The 21019-nt window shown below is 51.9% G+C and overlaps 1 protein-coding gene across 1 annotated transcript in view; it reads right to left on the reverse strand.

The window, feature by feature from the left end:
• The window catches only part of VAC14 (VAC14 component of PIKFYVE complex), a 109382-nt gene that overhangs the window by 69695 nt on the left and 18668 nt on the right, over positions 1-21019 (reverse strand). Inside the window, exons 11-12 of the mRNA XM_064519434.1 lie at positions 12084-12228; positions 11233-11298 (exon numbers count right to left, since the gene is read on the reverse strand). Of these exons, the coding sequence (XP_064375504.1) occupies positions 11233-11298; positions 12084-12228 (211 nt within the window). The remainder of the gene's footprint in view (positions 1-11232; positions 11299-12083; positions 12229-21019) is intronic.

The following is a 21019-nucleotide window of genomic DNA, read 5'->3' on the forward strand; positions in this document are numbered from 1 at the left end:
ACAGCTGCTTCCATCCAGTTGAGCACTCAGGCTCATGTCCAGCACAAGCAGTATTTCAAAACACAAGCAGCTGCTGCAGCATCAGAAAACAGGAGCAAGATACTGGGCTGAGCAGAACTAAAATCACGCCTGTTGTCTCCCAAAACATTAAGAGCCATGTCCTATCCCGTGGGGTCAGATCCTTAACCTGCTAGGGAGCCAAGCTCCCAGCACCTCATGCCGAGCCCCATCTCGATGCTCCCAAGCCTTGGGATGCTCACCTTGGGTGCGCACCAGCAGGCACCCAGACCTTGCGACTGCACCCAAGGGTGCTGTCCTTGCGTGCAGGACAGCAGCGAGAAGCAAGCAGTCACCTCACATGCGATGATGGGACCCGCTTGCGGGCAGGGCTGGAGACTCTCTAGCTTTACAGAGGTTAAGGGGTAGCGTGTCCCCCCAACCCGGCTATGTGGGTTACAGGCAGGAGGCAGAAAAACCACATGGGCTGGATTTCTCAATCGAGAAAACGTGGAGGAAATAAGAACCAGGAGGGAAGGGTGCAGGTGTACCCAGAGGAAGAGGACGAGCAGGCAGCCACAAAGACCTGGGGTTTACCGGTCCGTGGGAAAGCGGCCGGGAAGCCCGTCTTGTGCTGTTGCTTCCCCGCACAGCTCTCCGTGCACTCCAGAGGCAGTTCCCAGCCTCTGGAGGAGCAGCGAGGAACGGAGCAGAGCCTGGGGCATTTGGTATGCACTGCACATCCCTGCGCAAAGCAAATCTGGAGCGCTCGCTTTCTTTGTGCGAGTGAGAATGGAGCGAGGAGGTTATAAGAAAGCAATATCCTGCAGGAGCCCGAGCGCCTGCGATTGCCATGGCAACGGGCCGGCTGCCGGGGAGGAGTATTAACCGGTCCCATCCGTCAGAAGCTCAGCTGCCGTCAGAATTGACATTATGGGAAGCAAAAGGGCCGGAGCCATTTCCATCTCCTGGGCAAGGGCACGCGGACGTTGAACTCTAGGTTCCTGCACCCAGGAGAGCCACGTGATGGATGTGGAGGTAAAGCACTAGATCCCCAAGGGATCCGCTCAGAGAATTTTTAGATGCTTTGCATCCTTTCCAGCGAAGATTACTGGAGGATGAGCGCCGCTTTGCTTCTCTGGGGTCCGCGCGAGATGGGTAGACTGCAACCCTTCCTCTAGACAGGGATCATAAACGCTGACGGCAAAGAAGCATCACCCTAGCGCTCGCAGCCAGAGCCCCTGGGCACAGCTAACAGGCCCCAGTGCCGTCAGGACAGACCCGTGACATGAGGAAGCGAGACTGTGGCAGAGAAGCCCCATCGTGGTGGAAATCCTGCTGAACTGGTTGTCTCTTGCTTAAACCTAAGTCCTCTTGCGAGCCACAAGAGCGGATGCCAGGGCCCTTGTTGCTGAGGTCAGTGGGGAGCCTCTGCCTGCACCAGCCTTCCCCGGGCCCCGCTCAGCACGTGGTGCTCGGTCCAGCCTCAGCTCTCCCTCCCGCGTTTCACGTCCAGGCACGTTCCCGCCTCCTGAGCTGGGCCTCTCCACCTCAGCACCCCACTCGTCACTCAGGCGTGGGGACCTCCACCGGGCACAGGATGGCAGTGACAGACCTGGCATGGGGATGCTGCCCCGCGCTCTCCGCAGGAGAGGTGCCTCCCTTGCCCATCTCTCTCCTCTATGGGAACATAACCCCGAGAACCAGACCACGAAAGAAGCCACTGAGCTACTTAACAGATTTTCCCAGTCCTGGTCCCAGACTGATTTTCATGAAAAGGTTTCCAAGAGGTGATGAAATTTAGGGTGGTGCATTCCCTGCTCTGGGCTAAAGTTGTGCTTATTAGCATTAACTGGAACTAGCACGGAAAGGAGAACAAGCCTCGCAGGAAATGCAGTTTGATAACCAGGCCAAGCCGCACGGACGGACAGGGCGAACCTTCTGGCCGACATTTAAAGCTGGCGTGTCTCCTATCAGCGCGGCCCGGCGCTGGGGGATGACTGCGGCGTGCTCCGGAGGAAAGCTTACTCTTCCGCACGGCTGCGGACGGCCCCGGGGACAAGAAGTTGATTATAAGATAGGACGGTTGTTATAAACACGGAGCTACGTCTCTGCGAGTAGTAGCAATTTCTCTCTCTGCGCTGCCTCCAGAGCGCTGATTTTTGAGGCCACAGAAACCAGGGATTTGTAGATCCCTTCTGTTATCCAGATCTAGGTCAGGTTAATTTGCCTCTTGTTCTGGTTGAACTGATCTGATACCAGCTTCACTGCCTTCCGAGTGGACTCTTTGAGGCAGCGCGCAGAGGAAAAGCAGCCCCCGCTTTTCTCTTTCCTCTCAAAAAAAGGCTTCACCCTTCCCTCCGAAGTAACGGGCCGTGACGTGTCAGCCTTTCCCCAGCGAGGCAGCAGCACATCCCGCCGCCCCGGCGAGCGAGGGCAAGCGGGAAATGCCGCAGCGAGAGGGGTCCCGCCGGCCGCTTCCCGGCTCATCGGGCCCGCGGAGGACTGGGAAGAGAGAGGCTGCTGCGGCCCGGCGGCTTGCCGAGAGGCACAAGATGGAGACGGCTGGCTGCTGCGCGAGCCTTTGCTTCCGACCGAAATGAGCCCGTGGCCCCCACGGAGGGAGAGGCGAAAGCCCGTTGCCATCCCGCCCTCTCTCCAGCCCCGCTCGCCAGCACCGTGTTACCTGCGCGGTGTAAAACCACGGGCGCAGGCTAACCACGCAGAAGGAACCGGGCTGACCTGGGACGTGACGTTCCCAAAGGATTCTTGCTTGGCCCACAAAGCAGTGGGAAGGTGCCGACATGACAGCCGGCAAGTCCGTGAGCTCGGAGCGCTCCCGGCATGCCCAGGGCACCAGAGCTAAGAGCAGGGGCTCCAGGTCGCTTAAGAGGCTCCACTGAGGGCTTTTGCTGGCAGTGCTGAGTTCAGCTGGTGCTCAGCGACCCCCCGCACTGCTGGCTGGGATACGCAGTGCTCCTGGTCAGATACGGGACATGCCCGCTCCATGTTGTCCCTGCTCTCAGCTTACCACCCTCCCCAGGAGGACCCGTGCAAGAGGTCTGGTTCCCCAGGCTCTCGCTGTGCTGCAGGCCACGCATGCCCAGACGCATCTGTCCCCTCAGATGAGAGAGCGCTGGGGAGGATCTCCATCCCATTTCACCTCTGTCCCCAGGCACTGGTGCCCACCATGCTCTTCCATCAACCCTACCTAATTCTCTTTCCAGCCTGCTGGGAACGAATGACAGGAGAGCTGCACGGAGCAGAAGAAAGCCACCCAGGACCTCTAGCGGCCAGCGTGCCAGCGGAGCCCCAGCATGGTTAAAAACCAGGGCACACATCAGGCCGAGGGTGCTGGGCTATTCATCTCGCCGGGAGGCTGCCTGCTCTGTGACTTGAATGCAGCGTGCAAGGAGGTTTCTCCGAGGCGTTAGGAGGCCTGAACTTATTTTATTTCTTTCTCCCTCTCCCTCCAAACCTTTTAAATGCAACTGGGGGAGGGGAAGAAACCACGGGAAGGCAGCCCCGGAGCCAAAACCGGAGAGCAGCGAGGCTGGCCGGGCCCCAGACAAACACAGCGTGAAAAGTAAACTTGTGTTCCCCCCTCCGCCAGCTTTAAAGACAGAGAGAAAACAAAACACAACAAAACCCCCAACCATTAATCTTCCCACACTAATTTAACCGGACCTCTTTTCAGGTCTCCCGCACCCGGAAGACAGACAACAGCAACTTTTGTCCTCTGATCCTTCCGAGACCTTTTTACGGCCACCAGATTTCAGCCTTCAGCTGCGATGGGAAAGGCAGAGGCGAGCGAAGGCAGGGCGCCCAGGGCTCTCCTCTCCCCCCCAGGGACCTGCTCCTCAGACCTCTGCAACATTTACTTACGTCAGCATGGGGGAAAAGAGGGCCGTTTTCCCTGCTGAGGGCCAGTCCTTCCAGGACACATGCAAAAATCACATGCTAACACACCTTCACGCTGTCCGTTAAAACAGCGGGCAGTGCAGGAGACAGCACCAGTCACACGGCCACAACCACCCGAAACCAACCTGAATGCTCCCCCATCCTTCCTCCTGCATCCGCCAAGCCCCAGTTTGCACCCGCGCCTGGGAGCAGGGCACACAAGCGCCAGGCCCGAAGCACGCTACGCAGCGGGAGCGAGAGCGTTTTGTCCCGGGAAGGTCGTGACCACCTCTGGCCTGGGGCAAAGCAAGCGGTCCCCAAGGGAACACATAACACTCTGCCGAGTTGTCACATCTCGGAGCAGCTCTTTAAATGTGTTTAATTAGTGTATGGGGAGCTTAACACGCCACCTGATGCCAGACGCCGCACAGGATGCCAAAGAGGCTGTTTCTTCATAAGGGAAGCACCAGCCCGTTACGGTGCAAGGAAGGAAAGGATGCACAGGCAAGGAGGGAGGAAAGCCAAGTCCAGCGATGGTCTGACAGCGTGACAGACCCAGCAAGCAGGATGCGGCTGGGGGAGCCTGAGCTTGCCCAGTGTGCTGCGCTGCTCTGGGAGCGACAGTGCAGCAGGCTGAACGCCTGCCAAGCCTCACCAGTCAGCAGCACCTTAAAATTCAGCACCAGCTGCAAGTCCCAGCAGTTATGACAAGCAAAGGGTTTGCTTTCCTTTGCTACCCTATCTCCTGTCCAGCACCTCCCTCTGGACCCCAGGGAGCCCCCCCAAGAGGCAGCTTTCTGCAGACAGTGAGGCTAGAACTGGACTGAGCAAAGGCTGAGCACATTATGTGACCCATACGTGACATGCTACACCAGCCCCATGAGGGTCTCAGCTTCTTAAACAGCCAGAAAGCAAACGCTTGCAGGTCCCTTGTGTGAGCAAGGAGCATCATCTACGGCTTCTCTCTCTGCTCTATGCCTCCAGCTGGGAGTCAGCAGAAGAACCCACTTGGTCAACTCTTATCCCAGGGCACACAGGCATCCAAGGGTTCCTAAAGCCAAGCTCACCAAATCCCGGGTCCCATATCATCACCCTACCTTGAGCAAGCTCCCTGGTGCAGGGATTGCCTACCATTATTTCCACAGCATCTGGCACAGATCTTTCCCTCACAGCCACATTGAGACACACCAGCATTGCACCATGCATCTCGGAAAGCTACAAGCACCTCCTGGAAATTGCCTCGAGTCTAGACTGCCAGTGTACATATTCCAAACAACCTGTGGTAGGTATAAACTGCATATACTGCAGCCCTTATTTTGCAATCAATAGCAATGTAATTACAGTCCTAACCTGGTATTGAGCCAAGAAGCTCCCTGCAGATCCTGGTTCCCCCAAGAAACTTCTTAGTCCTGCATGAAGAGGTGCACTGATTATATTTCTAACCAGTACCCCTGCATTTTCCTTGAGTCCCTATGGTATGGAGAAAGTATCATCCCACCCTGCTGCATCAGTCAGAAAATTCTCTGCTAACGGGCTGCTTGCAAGTATGCAAAGTTGGACTGAACATATCCATGATCCAACCTAAATTGCATACCTCTCTCTATGCCCCACCATTAAAGGCAAAAGAACCCTAACTTCCCTCTTGAAAACAGATAACCTCCCACCTTCAGTATCTAGCAACTATGAGTCTCTCTCCCAGGAAGCTTTACCACCAAAAAAAATTAGTACAAAACCCAAACACATGCACGTTGGAAAAAAAGATGAACTTCACATCCATTTCTCGTCCAGTTAGCAAAGCTGCATACAGCTGAAGCAGAGCGCAGCTCTGGCAGCGTTCAGCACCTGGCCTGAGGGGAGATACCGTACTACAGCTGCTGAAGGAATCACGAGCTCGCCCCAGCTGCAGCAGGATGCAAGCTTACCTCCCCCTTGCACAAGCAGGAAATCATCCCACCCCAGAACAAAGTGAGCCCGTGCCCACATTGTCCACCCCAGCAGCCGAGTTAACCCGCCCCTTCTGCTAACTTCCACGGTGTCAGTCTGGCTGTGCGTTCTCGCTCCCACCCACCGGCCTACGGGTTTTGTTTGGGACAGGATCCTGGCACATTGTCACTGAAAGCACTTTAGGTGCCCCAGCAATAAATAAAGCTGCACCCAAGCCCTGAACAAAAGAGAAAGGAAGTGAATTGCAGGTCATGTTAAGTTCCCCCATGTTCTCTTCGCGCAGTCTTTATTTTATGCTCCCTGCTTTGCATGGGGCCACAATATTTCGGCCGTGGCAAATTAAAGGCTGAGAGCTGGAGCACAATGGACCTAAAACCAACAGAGCAAAACTAAAAACCACACCAAACTAAGACAGCTATTCACGTTGGCACAATCTTTTGTTCCGCTTCATTGTACTGGGAATCAGAGGCGCAATGGGAGAAGTTTGCCAGGATTTAGTGTGACAGCAAAGCTCAGAGAACAGGCCAGAAACCAGGTCTTTGCAGCAGCAAGACATGTAGGAAGGGCGGTGTATGGTAGAGATGTTAAAAGTAAAGGAGAGATATGGATATTGGTATAGCACCATACAAAAAAAAAAATCTGATGCTTCATCAAAATGTCACTTAGCTGGGATTCCTCCTCTTCCCTCCTCCCCTCCTAATTTAATACTGGCAACCTGAGAGAGGGACAAAATGTTTCAGCCTGTCACAGAGACGTTGGCTTGAGTACATGACAGTCACGCATACGTTCAAGTTCATCACTACCTTCACGGCAAGTATGTGAAGTCTGGTGGATGTGAACTAGCAACGCTAAACGCAACGCGCAACAACTCCCACTTGGCTGCACTGCCCTGCCTTAAATGCTGCCACTGGTTCCCAGCTCCAGCTCCTCTTTAACAAGTTGCCAACTCCAATAAAGATCAGAGATGGCTGAAACCCTGTAATGGCAGTGAAGACTGATGGGTGACACAGCCAGGCAGGTAACTGCAGGATTTCCTGGCCCAAGAGATCAGCACTGCTGGCACACCTCTCTCGACTCCCCGTCTGACCAGGAAAAGGCACGTGTTGCCGCTTGCTCCTTTTTGACACCACAGTTGTTCTTTGGTGTCCCGTTTCCTCCATCCTGCTCTCCAGTCGACGAGCTCACGTGACAGAGGAGAGACTGACATTTGCAATATTTCCTGTGCTCAGAGCTATCTCAGCATCTGCCTTCACATCAGATTTCTGCCAACAGGCAATAAAACACACAGATAACTTGTCCAAAACCACAGCAGGTGCCTGTGGCAGGAGAGCATCTACTTCTGCCCAGGTTCAGACAACACCTCTCAGTGAAAGGGTACCCACTTTCCATCATTTTTAACGGTGCCAGGAGCAGACTTCCGAAGGACGATCTAGGATATACAGCTACAAACAGCAAGCTAAGAAATCATTCGGATCTTCTTGCTGTATTCAGAGCCACTGCATAAATGCAGGTAGGCTTTCAGATTAGCAGAGCTTAGAGGAAGCCAGGAGTCTATCCTGCCTCACATCAGACACCAGCTCCACCTTCAGTGCGTCATTCCTGCATGAGTCAGACAAAAGTCCCAGCACAACTTCCAACCCACTGCAAGACTGATGGGAGCAGATAAGAAAAAAGGAACATGTTCAACTGTAGGGAAACAACCCCATTTTGGAACTGGAGAAAGAGAAACAAAGCAAACCAAGAAAATCAAAAATGCCATTGTTACAAGTTTTTCTCAGAAATCCCCACACTGCCTGCTGCTCTTATCTGGACACAGTATCTGGGATCCAGCTGGGGGAAGTACCAAGCGAACTGAATAGCTATACTGGAAACTACCTTTGAGATAGGAGCTTACAGAGGCAGATAACCTGAAAAACAGCACTTCCTTTAAGCAGTGCCCATCAGCAGCAGTGCATTTAACCTGAGACACATCTTCCCAAAGAGCATTTGGGTTTTGACAGTAAAAATCCTCCATTTCACTTTTTCTAGCATCTCCTTTTCAAGCTCTCACAAGCAGGTGTCAGGGCTGCAAGATTTACATAGTACTACTGATGGAAGGAACAGCTTGTGCAGAAAAATATATTTCCACCAGAATGCTGTTAGTCTTGGATTTGTAGGAAAGTTTTTAACCACATCAAATTTTAACCAGTGCTTTTAAAGACTGCCTTCAAAACCAGACCTCAAACATATGCAGAAATGTGGAAAAGGGCATCTCCCTGCCAAGGAACGATGCGTTGAACCTGTGTGAGGTGACGCAGTGCAGCAGTATAAGATCTTAGAGCTATGAATTTTGTATCCTGACTATTGTCTGCTGCTTCTACATATCAAAGGGAATTGCTTGCTTCAGCTTCACTCCAACTTTTCTGTGCTGCACTGCATTTCTGAATCTTAACTAGATCTCTTGACCATTTCTTTACTGGCACTAGAGAACTGGGTAAGAAGAGGAACAACAGAGAAGGCAGAGATGACTCAGTACGCCACAGATGTCTCATGAGATACTGGCCCCTGTTCAGCATGGTGGAGGTGGTGCAACACCTTGTGCTACTCAAACATTAAAAACATGCATGACAACTTAAAGGGCATGGACCCAGCTCCATCCAGCGCGAGTCTCTCCTTGCTTTGGGCCAGACTATCTGTGGCAAGTGCACAGAGAGACTTGGAGCACCTCAGGTAGACCAGCCTAAAAATGAGGCACCCAAGCACGGTCTTTCAGGCTGACACCAAACCCTGATTCACACTGACTCTCCAAAGCCAGATTCTGCTTTGGTGACAAGCTGGTGAAACGTAACTGCTCCAAGACAGCTTGAGGGTGCATCAGGAGAGTGCCAGCTAGCCTTCAAACTGAGTAGCAGGGTCAGGGGCTCTGCAGATACCTCAAGAGGATGTTCAGCCTTGCTGGAGAGAACATGGAGCTAAGCTCCCTAGAGGAGGGCAGCATAACAGGATGAAGACATAGCGAGGAAGCTCAAGGTGTGCGTACACCCTGTGCTGCAGCACACAACACATGGAGCATAACCTGCAAGAGGGATGGATTTCTACCACTGAGATCTGATGGGGAAGAACACACAGGACTGCTGACAAAAGCCCTGTGCTAATCTGGCAACCCCCAGCCCATTAGCTAAGAGCTCCTGAGATCCCAATCTGCTCCAGAACAACCAGAGCATGCATACAAATACTGCGAAGTTTCCGAGAACGGGGAATAACCCAAGGCAGAACTATCACGGTTTACAGAGCACCCCAGATCCCCAATTCCAATAGGCATGGGCATTTCTCAATTTGTCCTCTTCACTACCAAAAATGCCTACCCCCCAAAACCCTACTATTTTGGTCATTTCTATTTCCTCTAAAGAGAGCAGCAAATCTGGCTGGGAGCCAGCTGAGCCATGATGTTTAATGGATTGACTTGTCTATGGATTTCCTTAAAAAAAAAAAAAAGATTTAAATAAATAGAAGACAGGATTAAATAAATCAGCTTAAAATTACTTTTGAGCCATTCCCAGTTATGTCACATGGAGGAAACACATCACCAGGGTCCTTTCTTCACTGTTTTTTTCCAATATTAATAAGCAGTGTAATTGCAACATGACTCACTGCAATCTCCTGCCAAGCTGGAGAGACTATCTGCAAGATGCAGGCTTTCTAGAGCATTGCAAAGGCAGATGTGTGCTTGGGGACTCTTTTGGAAATGTTTGCATCGTAAGCAGCAGGGAATGGAAAGTGGCCAGGCAGTCACTTGCCTTTGCAAGTGCAAGTCATTCCCTTGCTATTACTCAGTCCCCTCCCTCCTCTCTCAACAATCCCCTTATGCATGGGATTTATTGTGGGTTAGGGTACTGTGCCCTGAGCATGCAATTCAAAGCAGATATTGCAGGATTTTGAATCCACTGGGAAGGTCTGGCCTGAGAGAATGTCAAGGACCATTTGCAGGTCTGTGCAATATGTACTTAAATGCAGGCCAGCTGATGGTAGAAGTGCTACCAGCGTCTGGGCCAACTGTGTGCCAAAACTGCCAGGGTTCTGCCCAAACACTAGAAATACTCTAGAATATGATGGGAAGCGGGAGAAAAAGAGAATGAGTTTGAGAAGAATGGAATGAGAGAAAAGGGGTGAGGAGGAAAGAAAAGGAAACAAAGCCACAGCATCTCAGGAAGGGGAGCATCCTTTGAACCCAGCACCTGAATCTCAGTGCTTCCCCTCTTCAAGGGGTACTGTCCACTTGTGTGATTGTGCTGGCAGTGGGTCCCCACAAGTAAGGGGACAGCAAGCTGGCTCACCTGCCCGCTTTGCACAGGTCAACCTGCAGAGAACGTCCACCCCTAAAGCACAATCTGTTGGGTAAATGTAAGCCCCAGACACTCATGTGACAAGTTCTCCTTAGCTCTGCTCCAAACCTCAGCAAACGGGGCCAACACAACTGTGCTAGCCAAGCTCTCCCCTCACGCTGCTGTGCACACCAGTCAGGCCCAGCATGGTTGCTCAGAGGATATCTCAAAGGCATGTTGACACAGACTATGAGGTAGCGTCTGATTTCTGAGTCAAAGGACACTGAAAGGGGCTAAAGAAAAAAGCGTAACCCAGAGCCTGAATCACATGGGTCTGAGTAACTCCTTGGGCATCACGACTCTCACACTGCACGCAAGTGCTGCCTCTTCTGTCAAACCGGAGGGGAGCACATGTTCTGCCAGGGGGTAGCTCGGCAGCAAGTCTCTGGGGAAACCTAAGCGGAGATAAGGCTCTTTGGTATTTACTACAGCTCCAGTCAAGCAAAGCTGACACTGTGCCCCTGAAGTGGTGGGGTCTGCTTAACTACCTCACGTGAAAAGCATCAGTGCCTTGTCTCTACTCAGATTTCAGCAGGAAACAATTTTCCTGCCCTGATCTCGAACTGTCACAAGGACATTCAAATTCCCAAACTCACCAAGAAGCTGACCAAGAATCAGCCATGCACCTGGCACCACGGGAAAGACACCAGCTCTGGGACTTGAATTCCAGTCATAGCTGTTTCTCCAGAATAGGCTGTGGCAAAAATCAGCTGTTATTGGTAGGCATTTAGGGAAGAGCCCTCAAAAGAGGAAGGCTTATGCAGGCAGAAGGTCCAACACACACTTGTCTAACTGAGACAGGAGAACTTGCAGCTGGGTATGAGTGCAGCCTGTTATCTGTGGGCTCAGGGAGGCCAAGCTGCATTGGGTCATGGTTAGTTCAGCCAAGAGGTCTAAACTCCCCAGTGTCAACACTGGCCAAGCCCCAGGAAAGCCCTAGGTTCAACCCAACTGCACCAGACAAAGCTGATCCAGAGTTTGGATGGATATTGAGCTGGAAAGCTCCCAGGAGAACTTCTGTAGTACTCACCTCATCTGACTCATCTGAGAGAGTCCGTAGCAAAATGGGGAAGAGGCTGTCAGTGTGTCGGAACATCTAGAACCAGAAAATAAAAGGCATCAGTCACACAGGCCAGATCACCACATGCCAAGGACCGCCTTGCACCATTGGAGGCTGCTGAAAGCTTCATCAACATTTTCCATTTTACCTGGAGAGCTCTCCTCAAGCTAGCTAGATATCTAGCAGTCTCTGCTAAGAAAGCCTTCACAGAAAAGGCATGTAGACCTTTGGTTATGGTGCTACCAAGATAATTACAGCCAATTCAAAGGCAAAATTTTTAGCCTAGGATACAATGTCACTTCTTTCCCCTGCCCAGAAGATATTCACAGTGATTCCCTTTCTAAAAGCTTGCATTGGCTATATACAGGAACTTAGGCTGTTTGGGGTACATCTGAAGACAGATCTGCTTTTGGGGCAGATAGCCACGAGGCCCATGACCGAGAGTCACTAAGGCTGATGACTGCCATGAGGATCGAGAGCCATCACTGGAGTCAGGCATCCAACTCTTCCTCTACAGCTATGCCAGAGCTATATCCCACTGACTGACTTCAACCTCAAGGCTTATTGCCAGCCCCCTACACTCCCACATTTTATTTCTAATCCTCCAGCAATGCTGTACTATTCCAGCAATAGGTGCCCCATGGTAATTCAGTATGGCTCTTCACCTTCCCGTAGCACCTCCAGGTGTTCCAGACCCAGGTCCCACTGGAGCAAAGACCAAAGGCTGAGTCTGGATACTCCTTTCCAACACAAACATGGTGGGAGGTGTAGCTCAGTCCCATGAGGAAGCAACAGGTTCACATGCCAAGCCCCAGACTTACCTTACGAGGAGTCTTGATGTACAAGTGATAGAGCCATTTCAGGACTGCAATTCTAGTCATCATCCCAATAGATGTGTCATGAAGGTGGCAATCCAACACCTGAACTATTCCATCCAGGTTCAGGGTCACCGGGATCCTCTCGGAGCTGCACAGAAAAGAGAGGGGAACTAAGAAAAGCGAGTTGCAACACACAGATGGCTACAGCGAATAGCTCTGGCCTGGCTGCCCTGGCTTACCAGCTCCTCCCATTATACAGCCTCACCCACGTTTGGTCTGCTGCTCCCAGTGCTACTTTTCATGAGTCTTCACATCTTTCTAATATGTGCTCTGGGCAGAAGGGAAGGACATGAACAGTAAAATGCCCTAGGTCAAAAGAGCATAGGTTTGCCCATATGATATAAGTAGCTTCTGACGAGAGTTACAAGAATGGGAAACACAGTGAGAGATACAGGAGCACACCAAAACCAACAAGAATTAAGAAGAAAATTAAGGTCCAAAAAATGCATTCGGAATCCAAGTTAAGCTAACCAGTTCAAACATCTCCAGAGAACGTCTCCACCTCAAACTTCACCTCATGGAGACACCCAAACAGGCGATAGCATTCAGTCTCCACTAATCCCAGCAGACTCCTGCCAAGGGTTGCAGACGGTGCCCTGGCTGGCAGTGGTTTTGGGGATGTAACTCTCAGCTACAAGGCTGCTTTGAGAATGTCATCCTGTTTCCCAAAAGCTACTGCCAAGATGAATGATGAGGACAACTTTCGGTCATCAGCTGGGGACAAAAGTGAACAGCTCCATTAGTTCACCAGGATATTACTTTCTTTTTAATGTTCATGGAACTGCAGACCCTTAAGTCACACTGTGCTGAAAAACTCTCCAGTTTTTCCCCCAAACAGTTGGGACCCAGTTAACCAACAGCCATAGTTTAATATGGACAGGAGATCCTAAAGCAGAAGAGGTCACATTACATTATCCTTTATCCAGCTTCTGATCCTGAAATCTACTGCGCAGTGTCTGCAATGCCTCCTACCCCTGCGGCCCACATCCCTGGGACTTTTCGCAAGGGTGCTAGGAAAGCCTTTGCTACCTAGGAGGTGGGAAGGGCTTGTTGCACGGGACCAGCTGGCCTCAGCGAAAACCCAGTTATGAGAAGATGGCTGAAACAGACCTCCAGGAGATAGCTGCATTGAAGAGCAAGGACTAAGTCACTTGTCCTATCCAAGCTAACAAATTATTCAAAGCTGGACTGAACTTTTGCAGACATAGTGTGCGCAGAACTCCTCTGCATCTTGTTTGATAAGAAATCCTAACGGGCAAATTTCTCACGGTATAATTTGCAAGTAGAACTGCTGCTTAATAGGATTTGATCTTCCCCAGGACACATGTTATAAGGGCAAGATGAGGAGGCCCTGTCCCCTAATAGCTCTGCATATATCAGGCTCCTTGATCTATATCACGTAACAGATGTTTGAGCCTTCAAATTGCATTTTGAGTTTGAATGAGTTTAGCTTTGATGTTGCAAACAACAGCCAAGGGCCAAATGATCAAATGCGCAGAATCAAGGGGAAGAAGGGATGGGTTCTGGCCATTTAGGAGGTTTTCTCTTAGCGGTCCCAATGCAACCGGAGTAAGGGGAGTTTGGAAGAGGGGCTCTCTAAGGGAGCAGCATCACAAGCAGCTGGCCAGTCTGAACCTGTATTTCTGAACCTGCCAAAAAGAGCAGTCCTGCACCTCTCCCCCTTGTCCCAGCTCTGTACTCCTGGCTCCCTCCCTTGTCCCAGGGCTAGTGTCCACGCAGCCATGTGGAAAGTTCAATCGCGAAGCTCATCTCACAAAGCCATTTTTGGTAGGGCTAGTTTTCCTGCAGAATCAGCTCCCTTTTACAGCAGCACAGCCTGTTATCCAGCTGACATGAGTGAGAAGCTCCTGATTGAAGAGGAGTACGAATCCTTGACCTGATTACATCTCTACGCCAAAATACGCATTGCCTGTGCATGATAGAATAGCCCCAGGATAACAAGGCAAATGTGCCCAGTATTTTCAGAGGAAAGAGGCTGGAAAGGATGGTGCAGGGGAGGAGAGCGTGGGTTAAGGAGCTGGCTGGTTTTGAGGTGCCCTCAACACTGCTACATCAGCTCTGTGCTGCTCTAAGGCACAGTGAGGATGGGGGGAGTGGAGACGCTGTTTGCAGCGCATTTTGGTGTGCCACAGTTAAAGGAGGAAAGTGTACCTCTGTCAGCACAGAAACAACAAGATGCCATTTCCAGGCCTGCTTGTGCAGAAGGCTTTCAGCTCACCAAAATCCACTTCCCAGCGATACGGCACACGCAAAGGGGAGTGCTGTGGGCAGAGACCGAGAGGCTCAGGTCAGAATCCACCTGCCCTGGAAGCCACGGCAGACCCTAAGAGGTGGCTCTGCCGTCACTGAGGCTCTGCCAGGGCCAGCCAGCCCCAAGCTGCACGGCACAACGACACAGGAGGCTAAAATCCAACACCACGCGTCCGCAGCCCTGCGGTTCCTCTGGGCTCGGCTGCTGCCAGAAGGGATTGCAGCTGGGCAAAACTCCATGGGCAGCCTTTGTCAGCTATCTGTTCCCCCCATCTGCCAGGAGAAACCTTCTAGGGGGCTCTGGGCAAAGGAGAAGACTGTTTAGTCAGACCTGAAGACAAGGTCAGTTGAACATCTGAAACTGGGCTAAGAATTGCTCCGTCCAGCAAGTCTTCACTTGCAGCAGGCCTCTGCCAGCCCTCCCCACAAGCCCCTGGCATGCTCCAGGGACCGTACTCTTCCGCTGGCTGGCTCCGAGATGGAAAGGCACTGGATTTACGTGGGCCACCACCACTCAGCGGAGGAGGAGGCCAGTCAATTACAGTAAGCGCTGCTGCGGCTCTGCAGCAGGCTCCACAGCTTGCTCGTGCATCCCTGCTCTTAATCCGCAAGCAGCCTGAAGCGGGAGATTGAGAACAACAGTAATGGCATTGCTTTAATACGATCCTCTCGGCCTGTCACACAGGCTCCCAGCGTCAACATCTGTGGCAGGGCAGATGTCAGATGCAATTGCTTCCATCTAACCCACTACCCTAGTTTCTGTTCTGCTGCTTCAGAGGACTAATGCGGCCCTGGCACCTCCTCCAGGGTTAGCGTGTTACGGCGAGTACGCGGCCGCTGGTGAATTTGGCAACGGGGAGCTGCACCAGGCTCTCACCTCTGGATCCTGGTGCCTTCTGTTCAAGGTGGGTGGTGGCAGGGTGACCTCCCAGCACGTCCCCTGACCTCAGGAAGCATCCTCCAGCGATGGGAGCGGAGCTCACCTCCCAAGCGCGTCCAATTCCTCCGCTGCTCCTCCACCTCTGGACAAGGCTTAACGCTTTCAAACGAACCACTAGTGTTACGCTGCCCTCCCCCTGCAACGCTGTGCAGCAACATTTTTCACTCCATTTCCCTTATCAATTCGTTTTCTCAGTCCTTCAAGCACTTGTGCCATCTCGCTCTTCAGCGGTTGTTTTTTCTCTGCCAATGTCTGAGCTGTCATCTCCCTTCTGGCCTGCTGCCCTGCCCAGCTGCTTTCCTGACCCCATTTGGAGGTTAAGGCCCAGGCCAGGCCCTAGCCTTTAAGCAGGCCCAGCAAGCTGACTTGCCAAGGGTGGAAATATCCAGGTCCTTTCATTGTGGTCCAAGTCACAAGGGCATATCCCTAAGGGCTGGCAGCTGTGCTTCCGAACCGGCTTGGGCCAGTGGCCAGGAGGCAAATAGCAGCTCTCTGCTATGGGTCCCGCAAGCTGTCACTCTCTGATACTCCGTCAGTCTCATTTCAGTGCTCTTGGCTTCTTTCTGCTTACCGCAATTTCTAGCCTCCAAGTACTGCAAGTGCTCGTAACCCGAGTGTCAGCTGCCCTCCCAGTAAGCTACGAGGCTCAAGGGGAGGTCGAGGCAGAGGCACCCAGGCCAAAGAGCTCGCATGGCATATCGAGACAGCAGCTGGGGGCGATGGGCCCATGGTCCCCTGGCTGGGGATGGGCAGAGCCAGAGTCCAGCTCCCTGCTCAATGCCTCATCCACTTGACTGGCAGCCGGAGGCTGTTAACTCCTCAGGGCAGAGAAGGAAACCCCTCTCTTCACTCCAGGCTGGAGAGGAGGGATGGGTGGAGTCTCCTCAAGAAGCTACATGGGATCCAAAAGCTGCAGCAGGGCCTTGAGGCTTGTGTTGCCTTGGGAAGCAGATGCTGCTGGAGCTGGAGAACGGGCCTCCAAGGCAGGCGTGCTATGAGAGCTCAGAATGAGCCACCGCGCTGCCTTCCGCCAGCCATCCCCACCGTGCTCTTGAGCAGCTGTCCACACTCATACCTTCCACCCCTCTGGCACCGACTCAAGCACAGTGCGTTTGCCACCTTGACCCTTTGTTCAAAGGGCTCCTGCAAGCTGCTATGGCATGGGCCCCTCGCTCGCCCGGAGACAGTCAGCTTGCTGGCTGCATCCCCAAGGCATGCAGGGCTCTGGCCATCAGGCTTCAGCGACTTTCAGCAGCAATTTTAGCTTTGTACTGAGCTGTAACTACCAAAGAAGCCCCGTCTAAGCGCAGCCATGGACAGTTCTGCCACGTGGCAGCAATCTGCCCTCTCCACAGAGCAACCCGCAGCAAGAATGACATCTGGCCGTACTAGAGAAGATGGTGTTCCCAGTCCCTGGGGAGACAGCCCACAATGCTTGTTCCCATAGCTTGCATACGGGGCACATGCATTTCAAACCTCCCAGAAGCTGTCAGCCCAGCCCAAGGGGCATGTCAGATCACAGTAACAGGCTGCCGAGCTGGGATCTGAAGCAATGTCCCAAGGTCACCAGGCCTGCGTGGGCAGGCAACACGGTCCCAGCTGCAGGGCTGGGGAACAACACAAATCAAGAAGACAAGATACAACACCCCACGCTTGCCAGCCAGCACACACAGCAAGCTTCCAGAGCGCAGTCCCTGGATGATTCAAACTGTGTTACCCCAGACTGGGAAGACAAAAAGCCATCCACCCATGGAGCACACCCCTCCGAGGCCTTGTAACAGCATGACTAGGCAAGTCATTTGGGGAAAGACTGCAGGACCTCTGAATTAGAGCCTTGTATTTCACTGCCTACCCAGACTTGGGGCAACAGGCTATGCCACCTGAGACCTGCTTTGTTCAACACACTGCTGTGTGTCCATGTATCCCCGAATATCATCCAAAACGAGAAGTCCTCCTTGAATCAGTAAGAACCATAAAGGCTGTTCTGGAGGCCCCCTGTGCCTTATCTGGCTTGGTGTAGGATCTTGGTCCCACCACTTGTTTAACTTTTCTGTATCTAATCCAGGCCGTACCAGCAGCCCTTCTGAATGCTTGCCAGCCATGCCTGCCCAGCAGCTCGGCTGGAAAGTGGTCTCAAACTGAGCAAACCTTGATCTATCGAAACACTGTGTTTTAGTCTATTCTAATTGCAACAGTTTCCAGCCATTTTGGTCCAGAGATGCAGGACAGACATCTGTATCTCCTCTTTTAGGACTTCAGACTGAAGGAAGGAAATTGAGATTCTGCTCCAGCGGCCACATTTTGACCTCCCCTTTCTCAGGGGGAGGGCTCAGACAGTGATCTCTAGATCAACAATATTAGTTAGGCTATGAAAAGGCTGCAGTTTCTCTGAAACACAGTTCTGGTCCACTTAGATCAAACTAGTTTCTACAGAAGCCAAGAGCAGGAATCCCAACCCACTGGGGCAGCCCTCTAAGCCCCTCCAGTCCTCCCTGTGCAGCCAGGCTCTCCTGGGAGCCAATTTTTGTCTCAGCAGAGAGACAGTCCCAATTTTCTAGAGAATGCCACCAGGAAGCTCCCTCCAAGGGAAGCTGGCAATTACTGCGGAAGCATTTTGGATCACAAACAATGTGTTTTAGGAGTGTGGGGGGGGTCACTTTGTTGCCATAGGAACATGCTCAACATCCATCTATCAAGCATTCAGACCTAGTCATTTTCTACATTCTTGGAAAGCATCTTTAGATGCTTGGACGTAACGCTATACAGTTCTCTTCTCATCTGCTCCTGAACTAGGTACTCTTCCTTTCACTAATGCTTCAGTGTTATCTTCCTACAGATGACTGCATGGGGAGGGCAGGAGAAGAGGGCATGAGAGCTAGACATTTGGCACTAGGCCATGCTTCATCACTTGCTCTTGAGACAGGACCGGGGGAAGAGGGGGGAACTAGCAAAAATGCAAGCAAGAAGTGACTTCATCTGAAAAGGCAGCTGCAACGTCCTCAGTTTGTAGACTTTCCAGCTTTTAAAAGGAACAAAACTGTTTCCTGCAGTCCTGCCTTGACACCCAGTGGGCATTCAGCATACAGGCCGCTTCCCAGTACCCGCGTGTCAATTATGGCTACAACTGGCTGCAGGTGCCAACTCTCTTCATCTTCCAGCTCAAGGTCCAGGCCAGACGGCCTGACCCTGCAAAGTGACAGCACCGCCACGTGCCTGGCTCCTGCGGGGCATGTCAGCAAGCACAGCATCACATGAACACAACCATCCTGTTCTGGCTCTTCAGTCAACTGTGCACTGCTGCAAATGCATATCCCAAAATACTGAGCCCTCCCAGAGCCAGAAGCTCAGGGGAACAGGAATTGGTGGGATCACTGGAGATCTCCGGGTTTCTGCTCCTGCAGCACTAGAGGTGCAGCTCAGCTCAGCACCACTGCTCATGTGTTCATGCTCCAGGAGTGGCCAGACCTCTCCAGCCGGCAGACTCCCTGCTTCCTTGGAGCTGGGAGCAGAGAAAGAAAGCAGGCCCACTGCAGATGAATGCGCCATTTCAGACACCCACCAAACCTGGGCCAAAACCAAACTGTGGTTGCCTTTGCCAACAGCCTGGTAGCAGAGAGCAGACCCAGGAGTTCCTGCAGGAGTTGAAGCAGCCTAGGAGAGGCTCCTCAGTTACCAATTTGGAGGGCCATTTCGGCAAGTATTTGAGGAAACTCCTGGCTCCGGAAACTGCCCAAGGAGGTTTGATTTCAGTCCTGTCCATACTAAAACCCAAGTTCTTAAGAAGCAATGTTCCTGCAAACCAGAAACCCTAATTTTCAGATCCTGAGCTACACCTGCAGACAGGTAGGAAAGCACCAAGATGGGAGCAATATCTGAGCCAGAGGCAAGAGACAGCACCAGGCAAATATCCAGGAGTCCTGCTGCCCCTTACAGCCCCCACAACCCTGTGCCAATCCCCCACAGCTGGTGCCCCAGGGAAATTCTTCCAAGCCCTCACCTTGGGCCAGAAGAGAGTTCACACAGGATGGGGAAACGGGTTTCATGAGAGGTAAACCCCATGAAAAAACTCCCTCGTGTCCCCTGTTTAAAAGGGCTTAGGAGAGCTGATATACAAGTCTCCTTGCAAAACCAGCTCCCTCATCTTCACTCAGCTGAGGCAGATCCCTGCTCTCCTGCCTGCATTGCTTTGAACTGAGCTCACACTACTGTGTGGTCAACACACTAACACATGCACACCGGTCACCAGGGATGGGAGCCCTCCTTCCAGAAGCCGAGGATACTCACACTGCAAAGGCGGTCACCAAGCATGGGATACAAGGGACAATAGCCTCCTCAGGCATCTTGTTAAGTTTAGAGATGGGAGGAGGCCTCTAAGGTGGCCTTGCCTGCTGCCATTGGTGGTTTTCCCTGATGCCTGGGGACCCAGGATAATGCTTCAGCTTGGGCAGCCATTCTTCTCCTGGCTCTGCAGTGACACTGCGACCAAATCACTTCCGTTCTCTCTGCTTCTGTCCCCCTTTGGCCTTCACCCCCTCTCCCCCCACGTGCAAGCTCTCCAGGACAGAGACTGAGTTAACACGACAAGAGGAGGGTCCATTCATGTCCTCTTGATTTACTGCCTCTCCTTTTCTCTCCCTTTCAAATTTCAATCTTATGCCCACACCCACTTAGGCACCTGCTAAACTTTAAGGGCTGAGTCTTCACATAGCATGGTGGGAGGCTGGCAAGCACTGCAAAGAACAGGGCCAGAACTCAGTGATCACAATAACCATTGGAAACCATTTAACAGCCATAAAATGAAATCTAGAAAGACAAATGAAAAGATCTGTACTTTTGCAGGAGGAAAAAAAATTAAGTGGGCTAGTAAGAACATGGAGTAGCTGGGTAGGTAGCAGAAAGGCAAAAAAGGAACAGAAGGGTACAATGAATCAAATCTGAAAAGCTGAAACTGTTGCAGGAAGGCAAGCATTGCTCTGGGATGCCTTACGCCTGTGTGTATGACATGCTGGTGAGGATGCAGCTGGAGTAATGCATCTTACTTTTGGCACGAAGTACATATATATATATATATGTATGTATATGTATATGTATATATATCAGAGCACAATAAAGTTTTGAAAACCATGAACTGCAAGCAAAAGAACTGCAGGCAGCAAGGGAAAGGAAAGATAGTCACAAGAACAGATGGATTTGTCACCAAATCCACTTACAGCTGGATGGGAAGAAGTATATTTGCAAGAGAGATGATTTAGGTGAGATACAGGGAGAGATCGTGCTGGGTGTGGAGTTGTTCCAGACGTGGGTCTGAAAATGCCACATGCCTGGCAGGGGGACAAGTTGGCAGCAGGTACTGCCAAGACACCTCATCTCTCAAGCAACTGGAGTTGGACTGCACTCAGCTCAGGGGCGTCCAAACACTTGATCTACAGCACCATGCTGTGGTAGGCTGCCAGGACTGCACTACCGCTCAGGGAGGTTTGTGGTGGCAAGGAGTGGGGAATAACACTACCTACACTCTTTTCCCAGCCTCAAATGGTTAATGTAACCATCTGCATCTTTAGCTGAGAGGCCAGACTAGCGCACAGCCATTCCTCTACTTCGGAGCACCGTGGTTCCCTGCAAGGGAAGGAGGTAACCAAGTTCCTCCTATTTTGGCCAGGCTAGAAGA

Source organism: Dromaius novaehollandiae, chromosome 13 (genome assembly GCF_036370855.1).
Source record: "Dromaius novaehollandiae isolate bDroNov1 chromosome 13, bDroNov1.hap1, whole genome shotgun sequence".
In the NCBI taxonomy this organism is placed as follows: domain Eukaryota; kingdom Metazoa; phylum Chordata; class Aves; order Casuariiformes; family Dromaiidae; genus Dromaius; species Dromaius novaehollandiae.